The sequence below is a fragment of the Leptonotus elevatus genome, chromosome 6 (genome assembly GCF_054856555.1).
Source record: "Leptonotus elevatus isolate MCC_2025b chromosome 6, RoL_Lele_1.0, whole genome shotgun sequence".
In the NCBI taxonomy this organism is placed as follows: Eukaryota; Metazoa; Chordata; class Actinopteri; order Syngnathiformes; family Syngnathidae; genus Leptonotus; species Leptonotus elevatus.
Window position 1 is genome coordinate 8,513,149 of NC_141244.1, and position 12,223 is coordinate 8,525,371.

The 12,223-nt window shown below is 39.7% G+C and overlaps 1 protein-coding gene across 1 annotated transcript; it reads left to right on the forward strand.

Moving 5' to 3' along the window:
* The first annotated feature begins 305 nt into the window (after window positions 1–305).
* LOC147171938 (uncharacterized) lies at window positions 306–11,423 on the forward strand. The gene is made up of 4 exons (XM_086077368.1): window positions 306–593; window positions 7,000–8,196; window positions 10,501–10,563; window positions 10,634–11,423. Exons 1-3 carry the CDS (start codon window positions 506–508, stop codon window positions 10,557–10,559), a joined length of 1,344 nt encoding a protein of 447 aa, XP_085933494.1. The 5' UTR covers window positions 306–505; the 3' UTR covers window positions 10,560–10,563; window positions 10,634–11,423.
* The last annotated feature ends 800 nt before the right edge of the window (window positions 11,424–12,223 follow it).

Sequence of the window (12,223 nt, forward strand, 5' to 3'; positions counted from 1 at the left end):
GAGCTCCATATTTATACGCTTTGCCGGCCCATGCATATGATACGCTATATTTGTTGTGTAATGTAAACAGAAGTCTTTGTACAGTTAATTGACAATTAAACTCTCCACATGATGTGGTTGTGTAATTGCAGATGTGGAATATTTACAGACAATTTCACAACTTTACTAAGTGGCATCGTTCGCGCACATGCTACCATACATGTTACCACAAGGTGGTGGATCCTTTCTGTAGGAAGGGGAGGAAATATGCTGGTGAGGTGGGGAATGGTACGCCCCCCCCCCCTTCCTGTGTGAACGATGTGAGCGTGTGCATGAGGTAGAGACGGAAGAGTGAACAACAGATGTTCGGGAGACAGCAGGTCACGCATGATCACACAGGCACACAAGGAGTGTAGCTGTGCATGCGTTCACAGCTACCAACTCTCAATATTTGTCAAGTGGCATTACTAGACTACTAGGTACGGCTACTTGTTGTTTTAGTTAAAAGTTTTCCTCCCCCGCAAACATGGGCTGCTCTTCATCCAGTGCACAGACTGTAGATCAAGAAAATAAACCAGGTACAAAGCCTGAAGAGAGCAATGGAGGTACATTGGGTAAGTTGTCAGTTACTTTTCATTTTAATATCAACAATAAATGTAATGTGTGTGAAATGACTTTCATTCAGTAAAGATTTGCTGAAGGGGGCGTGTCTGATATACCCACTGCTCCGGTACACTGTGTGCTTTTTGCTTGACTTGGTGGTCCAGTAAATGTTAAATTCTTTATGGTTCATAAATTGACATTCTTGTGATTGTTTTTTTTTTTGTACTGGTGGTAACAGAAATTTAACATTCGTTAATTGTTATAAATTAAATCCAAATTATCAACACTCCCAATGAATGTATGCTTGTGACCAAAACATTGGCTACCTGCGCATTGTGCGCAAGCTAACAATGTAAAATACATGAACTCATTCACTGCCATTGACGACTATAAACGTCAAAAATTAATTTGAACTATTTCTATTAGTTTAGCTTCCCCCCCCCCTCCACTTTTGTTAACAAGAGTATGAAAACCTAGATTTTTTTATTGTACATATAGGACAGATATAACATTTTTGATTAATCGTGAGTTAACTAGTGATGTGAGTGTTGATTACGATTAAAAAATGTAATTGCTTGACGCCCCAAATTTTTAATAATCTTTATTTTTTTATTATTCATTCACTGCCATTGACGGCTATAAACGTCAAAAATTCATTTGAACTATTTCTATTAGTTCAACATTTTGTTCCCACTTTTGTTAACAAGAGTATGAAAACCTAGAATTTGTTATTTTACATTTAGAACAGACATACAATTTGTGATTAATCGTGAATTAACTAGTGAAGTCATGCGATTAATTACGTTTAAAAAATATAATCGCCTGTCACCCCTAATTTTTAATGATCTTTTTTTTTAAGGAATTTATGGCAGTGAATGAGTTAATTGATCAAATTGTTAATTACTGTGGTTTAGAATGCCAATGTGTCAACAAAAGATATTTTTAATTGGCATCTAGAAATTGATGTTGGCAACAAAAAAGAAAGAATGTGCACCTATGCTTGGAATAGCTTTCAATTTTATATTTGAACTTTTAAGTATGCCTGAATAAAAATCATGCAGCTTCTGCCTCAGTTTGTCAAGTTTTTCACATGCACAAGGCTATGGCAATGTAGCCTGGAAATCCAGACTGTCTTGCCCTATCAGTTGCATTTCTGAGGCGGGGCATACAGACAGTGGAATGAACAAATAAGCGAAGAGCGGACGTGACGTCAGAAAAGCGACTCATTGAAGTCTATATTTATTTTTTATTTTTTGCGGAGACGGAGTAAAAATCCAACATGGCTACTAGCCGAAGAGAGACAGTACGGAATGACTTATGTCGTAGTTGCGGGAACAACTTGAAGATTCATGCAGATGTCATGAGTCACTCTGTTTTGATATTCGAAGAGCGTTAGCGAAGACGACGTCACGCAAATAGACAAATTTGATTGGCCGGCCTGTTTTCGGCCGGTGGCGAATCGCTATCGTCTATGGACGCCTGTCCAGACCCACTTTCTTTTTCAAAAAAGTGGGTGGGGCTTGCCAGGCTAGTTAGTGGCCATGCCCATCAAAAGACTCACCACAAATTATGATTGTCCATTCATGAGCCCAACCTACAGGCACATGGCTGTGTCATACTAGGCACAGCTTTGCACTCACACATGCATGCATGACAGATGAGGTGGCTTAATTGGGCATCTTGTTATTTAAATACCTACAGTGTCATAATTTAACCGGGAAATTAATTAGTCCAATCGGTGTGTTTTTCAGGCACTTGCTTCTTTAATAGATTTACACAATACAAATGAGTAATGTCAGCACTTGGGCATGCTCTTTTTCCTAGTTGAGCTTGTTTCGTGTGACTTGTGCAAACACATTGTGTGCCATCCCAGTCACCAGTGGTTCCATCTACTCATCTACTAATCCCTGTCTGCCCCCTCCCAACCATGTCACTGTTTTGACTACCACCTCAGTCATCATTGGCAGACAAATCATGTTGGCAGACGAGTCATCCATGTATGCAGGCACTCTGTTTCAATACATATCTACACAGTAAATTCTGTAGAGTCAATTTGACTCTAGTTAGAGCGGGACCAAATAGACTCCGTTTTAGAGTAGGCTCATATTTACACTTGGACGAGAGTAAAATAAAGAATTGAAAATAAAAAAATAAAAGTCACTCAAAGGTTGAAGAACGAACTCTCAACCTTCAGCTTGGGAGACTGCCACATTACAACCTGAGCTATGCCCCTCCTACTGTTTGTTATATCAAATAGGAGATGCAAAACTATGTTTTGGTCTTAGAGTTAGGAAGATTTGATCTGACACGAGCAATATACTAACATACGCTGGGTGTCTTAGGGAGTAGATCGCCCGTCTCCCAAACTGAAGCTTGTGAGTTTGTTCATTGTCCATTGAGTTACCTTTATTTAAATTTTTTCAATTCTTTATTTTACTCTCTTCCAAGTGTAAATTTTACTCTAAAACTGAGTCTATTTGGTCCCACTCTAAATAGATTCAAATTTATTCTACAGAATTTACTGTGTACGTTCTGTTCAGACTTTCAGCCTCTTGGGGTTACCCAGTAATTTACATTAAGATTATATATATTCAAAATAATCTAACTCATGAATGGCTTAACCTTGGTCATGGTCATGGTAGCTGTATTCCCTTACCAAAAATAAGCATATTTAAGTATGCTTGAAGTATACTCAAAATTAGGAGCATATACTTCCAGTTTCCTTTTCTTGTACTTTTTGGAAGTATACTACACCAAGTAAATGTTAAGTATACTTGTAAGTATACTAAAACATATACTAAAGGTTTACATACTGTAGTACAGTGGTGCCCAAGTCCGTTTCTCGAGAGCCCCTATCCGGTCTGTTTTCCATGTTTCCCTCCTGCATTGCAGCAGCTGAATCTAATGATCAGCTAATCAGAAAGCTTTGCAGAATCCTGATAACGATCCCGATCATGAATCTGGTGTGTTAGTGGAGAGAAACATGGAAAACAGGCTGGATAGAACTTGGGCACCCCTGCTGTACTTTAAACTTAGAAGGCACTCGCTAAGGAACCAAAATGATAGGTTACATTTATTTATAAAGACCCAAAGTTCATTTGGCTGGATAGCCTAGAGGTTAAGGTCGCTACCTTTAGTACCAGTGTTTGCTAGTTTAATCACTCTCAATTCAACACTGTTTTTTTTGCTGTAAACTAAACTGTACACATAAGTGAACCACAAAGTATACTTTCAAGTTTACTTAATAGTGTACTTAAATACACTATAAAGTACATGTATTAATATACTTAAGTATACTTTTAAGTGTACTAAAATGTTCCAATTTAGTCCAAAGGAGTTTACTTTTAGTACAAGAATAAGTACACTCGAAAAATAAACTTAGGTATACTTAAGTTTGCTCTATATTATCTACTTAAAGTATATTACTTTTTGGTAAACGTTTGTAAGTAAGCCTAGCCTCCCTTTGAGTGGCTCTTTTGGTGACTTATGCTGTTTGACTTACAATCTGGGTATGGTAGCTGGCCTGTTTCTCTGTCATCATACTAAGAAGGGTATGATTGTGTCAACTTGGATTTACTGTCGTTCGTTGCTTAATGGCACAGACCTGCTTGTTTGACGGGGAAATGGATTGAATGGATTAGCCCTGCCCATACAGAGCAGGCTTGCCATCATATGTTACATCTTGCTAAACTGTTCAGACAACCCAACCAAACATTGAATTCACGTCTGTGAGAAAATGCCTTCCACAAACCCGATGAAGGAGGTTTTGTAGCCTGTGTGTTCCTCTTGCTAACAGGCAGTCCTGCTAGCTTCTCTGTAGAAATGTTTACAGTGTCCACTTGCCTTATCCTGCTTAATCACAGGTTCCACTAGATTTCTTTTGATGTTGTTTTATTTAAGAAAAAAAACAGCTAAAATCTTTTGGGGTATATTGGTTGCCGCAACCCCAAACACAAGTTTTTTAGTTCAGGTCAGGCTTATTTACTTGCATTTGAAATATGAATTATTGAAATCCAGACCACTTGAGAATGTTCTAGTTAATTTACTGAGAAGGCACAAAAACAGCAAAATACAAAACAACACTCACACACACATAGACCATGCAAATGTTCACACCCAAACACAATTGGTCAGGACAGAGTTTCCAAATTTATAACACATTTATTTTCATCTGCCTAACTTTTTTTTTTCTTTTTTCGTGGTCAAAACGACACAATGCATGGAAAAATAAACATTTATGAAAACGTCTGTGTTCGAGTGAAGGTGGCCTAGTTTGAGAAACCGGGCTATCGCATTCCTTTCCACCTATCAGCTCTTGGCTCTTTACACCATTTCAGACAGACAAGTAAAACCAGGCAGATGCTGAGTCAAAACTTTTCAGCCATTCAGTGAGCAGATCCATTCTGATTTGTCCTGTTTGTGGGCAATCTGAAATAATCACACAGGCCAGGCTATTCTGAAACTTAGCTGTATGGATTTACTTTAGGTTATTGCTAATTCGGTTTGAAAAACACATGCACTCTTTGTTTGCTCTTGTACTGTCCTTTTACCCTGAGGCTAAGATTTTGTTGACATAATTAATGTCAGTAAATTTGACTTAAGGTGGGGTGTGTCTGACAAAAGTTATCATCACATGTGATTTATTTCCTCTGAGTGCGCCTCTCCGAGCCTCAGGGATTCAACCGAGAATTCAATAAAACTCATTTTAAACTAAGGAAATGAAAGCTCTTTCGGACATTCTTTCTGCCTTTTTATGTTCCTGTTGTCAATTTAGCAGTTTAACTAGAATCCTGCTGTGACTGAGTTTGGGTCCTTGATGTTGTCAGTTACTATTGTCTTGTCACACAAGGTTGGGCAATGGCCTTCAGCATTTAAGCTTTAATTACTGAGTGACACGTCAGAAGAAGGTGGAGTTTCTTTCATGCCCTGTTGTGTTAAGTCCTGCTCTCTGTTGTTACTTTGTATATTTGTGTATAAAGACATATACTTTTCCACTTCTGTGTCCTGTCTACATTCTGGGTATAAATTCTGCTCCTTACGTCACGTTCTGACCAGTCATGGACCCAGCAGACTCAGTCACCTTTCGTGGAGCACTGCTTGACAGACACGAGCACATCCTGATGGTGGTTATGAACTCTCAATCAGAACATTTCCATCACCAAGTCAATGGCCACACGGCTGATGGCCAGCGCTTCCCCGCAGACGCCATCACCTGCTCCAACCCACCCCCCAACCTCCAATGAGGGATTGTCTCACCTTCGCCTTTTCACCGTGAACCCAACATTCCGTCAGCCAAACATTATTCCATGGATGTAGGAGCTTGTGGCGGATTCCTGCTGAACTGTTTCATGGTTTCGAGCAGCCACCTAGTGCGAATTAGGCTTTACAAACTAAACTAAACTAAACTTCTATGGAAGTGGGCCCATTCCTTGTAGAAATCAAAGTTAGAGGCATTACAATGATTTGCCTTTTTTTCTTCTGAGATGTGTAGAGTTTTTGATCAGCCCTTTATTGATCAATCCTCCAGAAACCGGCTTATGTCATTATATCAGAGCCCTCAGTCAGCAGCAGACTATGCACTCAAGTTCAGAATTTTGGCCTCTGAGAGTGGATGGAATGAGGCGGTATTAAAGACAACTTTTGTTTGTGGTCTCTCCAACGAGCTTTAAGTTTCAAGGAGCTTCAATTCAAGATCTGCTGACCACTCGGGATGAGTCCAATTCTCTCGAACAGTTAATTTCCTGACTGATTTGCAGTAACAATCGCATAAGAGAACACCGCGAGACACCTCGACTGTTTGCCAAGCCTTCTACAAGCCCAGAAATGCCTACTGCCACTGGGCAACCAAATTAAATTGCCCATTGGTGGAAATGTGAGTTTGACTGATTATCTACAGCAGGGTTCACCAATTCCGGTCCTCGAGGTCCGGATTCTTGCAGGTTTTAAATGTTTCTGACTAACAACACACCTGACACTAAAGATCAGGATCCTTATCAGGCATGCTGATGAGCTGATTATATGAATCAGGTGTGCTAGTGGGCGGAAACATCTAAAACCTGCAGGACTCCAGACCTCGAGGAGCAGAATTGGTGAACCTTGGTCTACAGGATGTGCCCCAATTAACTAGTCCCAGGTGTACTCTCCGCCACACCACCTTGCCAGAAGTCAGTTGGGATAGACCATAGCTCACCGATGACTCAAAAAACACAGTCTCACATCATTAGTAGATTCCAGGATTTAGTTTCTGGTTGCTAAATAGTTTTACACCTTTAAACAATGTCCTTTCACCTCTCCCTTCAGCAATGTTTCTCTGAGATGCTGTGTAACGAATGGATTGATTTGACAAAATCACATTAGACTTGTATTATCGTTTCACATCAGCGATAACTCATCATGCCTTTGCTTGTCTTTTGGCAGCTGTTCGGAACGGCATCATTGCAGAGACCATCGATGACAAAACACAATTGCCTGCAAGTGCCTTAGCTGATGATCTTCAGCAGGCAGCTGATGATGGGGCAGGAGCAGTGTTAATGGTAATGGAAGCCCAGGAGGATCTTGGCTCTGGGGAAGACCTCTTGACTGACCTTGAACCACAAGCAGATCCTGTCAGCGTGGAAGAGACTGGTTCAGCTGCTGGACCAGCAGAAGCCTCCAGTGACTCTGGATTTGCTGATGTTGCTGTAGAAGCCGTGGAACCGCTGATGGCCAAAACTCTTTTAAAGGAGGAGATCCATATCATGGGAGATGGTGAAATTGAACAAGCAGAGGCCCCTTCTAGTGAAAATGAAGAGACTTTTAAGACTGAAGTTTCTGTCCTGGAAGATGATGACGTGATTAATGGTGATGTAGAAGAAATGACGGTTGAGAGACCTATTTTAGACATTGAACCTGTGCAGGCTGAGGTGCCTGTAGTTGTAGAACAGGAATCTGTTGTTCCAGCTGGGGCCTCTCCTGAAGCTGCCAACCCTGTTGTTGAGCATGTGGTAGCAGATACGCAGGAAGCAGTAGCTGAGGTCTCTGATGTAGAGGCACCTTCGTTAGAGACCACAACTGAAAATTCTCCACCACTTCCAGCTTTAGAAATACCTGAATCTCCTGCTTCAATTGAGGCTGCATCAAATGAAGTTGAACCAGCAGCTGGAGGTACAGCAGGCGATGAGACAGTAGAAGATTCAACCTCTGAGGTAAAAAAGGCTATCATAGACACCGGGATTGCAGTGGCGACCATTCCAGAGATGCCTCTTAAAGTGCCGGTTACAGATGAGACACAAGCTGAACAACAACCTGTTGCTGAAGAGTCCAACGAATCTGTTGCGATGTCTTCAAAAACTGCTCCACAAGCAGAAACTTCATGTCCTGCAGAATCAACCTCTCTTCAGGAGCCCTCCTTGGTAGAAAAAGAACAAGTCCCGGAGGTTGCAGTATCTTCAACATTACTTTTAGAAAACTCATCAAAGGAAGCCTCAGAAGTTTCATCGGCTTTTGGAGCCTCTCCATCTTCAGTAACGAGTGATTGTGCCTTGGAAGTTCCTGCAGCTGAGCCTACACAAACAGAAATTGAGGCCAATTCACCAGTCACTGCTGCTGATCAAGCCTCTGAACCCTCAACTGAAGGTATAAACTGACACAAGACCTTGCTGGCACCCTTTAATTCCATCCTGTCGACACGAAGTCAAGAAGTATTGTTTAGATTACCGTTTTTTTGATTTGTTTGTTTGAGAAACCGATATTGATTAAACTGAGGGTTGGCATTGCCATTGTCATAAACCAGAAAGTAGCATGCTAACTAATAAACGGCTATTATAGCATACATTTGAATACTCAAGTTGATTTTTGGGGGAATGGTATTATTATTGATGTACGGTATTCCCCTAGACAACATTTTGGCCATCATTAAGTGAAGCGTGTGACAGCTGAAGCGAAACTTTTAGTTGATGATAACAGCTATTGGGCTAGAGTTGTTATCTGTCAAACCTACCATGCTAACGTGGTTGTCAGGCTGTCATACCACGTCTCAACCTGTTAAATAATGATTGCCTGACAAATTCTGACAGTCTTTTGGGGAAGAGGTCCAAGCAGTGCAACGCTATCACTACCTGGAATAAGTGACTAATCTACGCAAAGTTGGTCACTGGACATGTTCAAACACATTTAGAGCCAACATCTTGTTTACATCCAGATAAGATGGGAAAATACACTTATCTAAGCATGTCAACATTGAGAAAGATTAACATTCACTATGGCAAAAGTTTTGTAATTGTTACCATGCAGAAAACTAACACACAGTTGGCTAGCAACCAAAAACACATAATGAATTGTTCCACTGTCTTTGAAATGAACAATCCAACAATCCATTGCGCAGGCTCCTGTCTGAACTCCATTGTTTGCAGCAGACAAGACATTGTTAATCTGTGAGCACACGCGCGCGCATGCGCGCGCACACACACACTGCTTGTCTTGAGGGAGATTTCTGTGGCAGCATTTTGTCAACACAACAGACTCAGTCACGCAACTCTCACTGTGCACCATTTAGTCCCTGCTGCTTCACGTTATGTAAGACAAATAAATGCTCAGCAAGTCTAACCAGATCCCATTCAGCCAGCCATGCGCATTATTAGACTATTAGAGTAATGGAGAAAGAAATTGTATTCAGCTGATTTTACTGCCTGGTACTTAAAGTTTTACCGTAGATAAAATAACTTTTTTCACAGCTTGGTTTGAGAGAAGAACTATTCTACTCTATGTATTAGGGCCTCGTATAAATGTATGTTGTTTTTTTAAGGGGGGGTAATATTCAGAGAAAAAAAACTCACAAATTTACGAGAAATAAACTCGCAGTTTTGCAAGAAAAAAACTGGTAGTCAGCTGATAGGGAGTCAGGAAGTGTTGTCGCTCTAGCTGCCGTGTATGACGAGTAAAGGTTAAGAAAAAATCTGTCTCCATCCTGCCTTTTCATTTTGTAAAGACTAAAGAGTGTTCCATTAACCACCAGCGAATCCTCACGTTAGCTCCTAGTGAACAAAAGTTAGCACCTTGTCTAGACTATAGCGTCGCTACGTGTATTTTTCCGCACGTTTCAGGTTTTTCACTCCCAAATCTGCAAGTTTATTTCCCGTAAATTTACGAGTTTTTTTCTTGCCAATTTGCCACTTAATAATGTCGCCAATATACAAGTTTTTTTCTTGTAATTTTTTTTTTCCGGAATATTATATTTTCAGATTGGATTCAGGTTTGAATTTCTGCCGTTCTGTCTGCGGATGTGACGCCATGTGCGCAGTGTGTACGTGAAGAAAGGGTGTGTGCTGTTTCATTTTTCGGCCACATGTGGGAGTAGCGATTCAAAATTAAATTTCCTGCATTGAGCGGCTTTAAGAGATAATAATGAAAAATATATTTACATTTTGAAAATGAATGATGCTTTGAGACAATTTTGAGGAGAGATCATCTTTTGTGCCATACAATCCTGATAACTTCATTCAAATTTTGCTGTGTTGTTTTGAATGATTCTGTTCTGCTTAGGCTTCTCTTTATATCTTTGGATGTGAAACTTTTCTCAAAAGTTGAATGAAAATCTGTCATATCAGTCTAGTCCAACAGTTATCAAGTTGGCATAAGCAAACTATAAATCAAATAAATGTAAAAGAAAAGAAATAGTGGACATAATCAAGCGTCCACATGAACCCTTTCTATGAGTATCGAGTGGTCTGTTGCCTGGTGTGAGTGAGACCAGAGTAGACAGTACACTGCTGCCTCTGTCTCCGTTGCTGGGAACATGCTGTACTCTCACATGTACACATACCCGGTACTCGCATACAAAAAAAAAAGAAGAAGAAGAAGAAAAAAAGGTAGCAACTTAATTTTTTGTAAATGAAAACATCAACTGACGTGTTTGTGTGTGTGTGTATGCGTGTGTGGTAGTGTCAGCGGCAGAGGGCCATCAGGGTCTGGAGAACGACAGAGCCAAAAAGGAAGACTGAATTGGTAAGAAAAAACTAAACTGCCGAATAGTAGCAGCCACAAGTGTTCTTTAACTGTTTTTATTATCTTTCAGACCGAGGAAATCTGCTAAAACACAAAACAAAACACCCAAAGCAACAAATGCAAAGGAAACAAACAAACAAAACAAAACCAACCTATCTTTGTCAGTGTTGTCTTACCAGGTATTATCTTAGGTATGTCTGATAGATGAATGCACATTGTTGCTTTATTTGTCACTTTTGAACATATTTTGGATTGACTGTTTTATTGTACTTTGTAGTGGAGGCGGTGTGAAAACTAATAAGACAGTTAACATGGTCTAAATGGAGCCAAGTGACAGCTTCTGTGACGAATACTAATGACTCTTTTACATAGTGCTATTAACATAAGATTGTCAGTTACAACAACAAAAAAGGCAATGTTATTCTAAAAATGTTTAGTTAGGTCACAAGTATGTTCATCATTTGGTGTGTATGCTATATTTTAGGCATCTACCTACTAATTTTATTGGTGTTTTTAATAGGATAGTGTATTTTTTTATTATTTTTTTAAAAGAATACCGTAGAGGATTATTATTCAATGCAGTTAACAGGTTGAAATGTATTGTATATAACTGTGCTGTCATCATGCAGTATATAATAGGGAGTCGGGACCTTAGCAGCAGAACACTAGGCAAGGCACTGGTGCCTATTTCAGTTGCATTACCTCAAATTCTGACTGACATATTTTAAACTCATAGACATGTAACAAAACTAACTTCAAATGTGATCACAGAAACATTCCTTATTTCCATTGTCTTTTGTCATCATTTAATTAATATGTGATTCTGCTAACAGTGTACAGAATAAAGTCTCACTCACTAATCCTGTGTGTGTGTGTGTGTGTGTGTGTTTTTTTTTAAGGTAACAGTGCAAACACAGGAGGGACATTTTTAAATCTATAAAAAATAATGTAAGGCCAGGCAGCCATTAAAATCCGTTTTAATGGCTGCCTGGCCTTACATTATTTCAACCATTAATCATTAGTCAACCAAAAATGTATCTTTACAATAATAAGTTCCATGCAGCCTCACTAGTCTAAACACGGTTATTGCATTCGTGTTAAGCAGCAAAACACGCTTGTTTTTATCTATCAAAGGTGGCGGCCATTTTGCCACTTGCTGTCGACTGAAAATGACATCACAGTTGCTCAAGGCTCTGGTAACAACCAATCATAGCTCACTTGTTTTCTGAAGCCAAGCAGGCCTTGTTAAAAAAAAACATTTAAATCCATTGCTCAAAGTGTGTCATGGGCCAGTGCATATGGCATTGAAGGCCCTGGGCAGATTACAATGACATGGCACAACAGAGATGTTGAAATCTTGAAATCTAAAGGATGGGGTGGGGGATAAAATCTAACATGCATACTACTGGAAGATGGGCAGCCAAGAGAATGACTATCTAATGCAGATAATGTATTGTTGGAAATAAACAAACAGAATTTAATTATTATAGTTGTAAATGAAGGTCAGTGCTTCTGATTGTATTTAGGCCAGAAGTCAAGGCGTTGCAGGCAATTAATGCAGCCACACAAATTGTGAATCAATTTTGTGGTGTAAATGGAACAGACATCCGGTGGAAATGACAGAAATATTTTCAAATGGAATATTTCATTCAATGGGTTG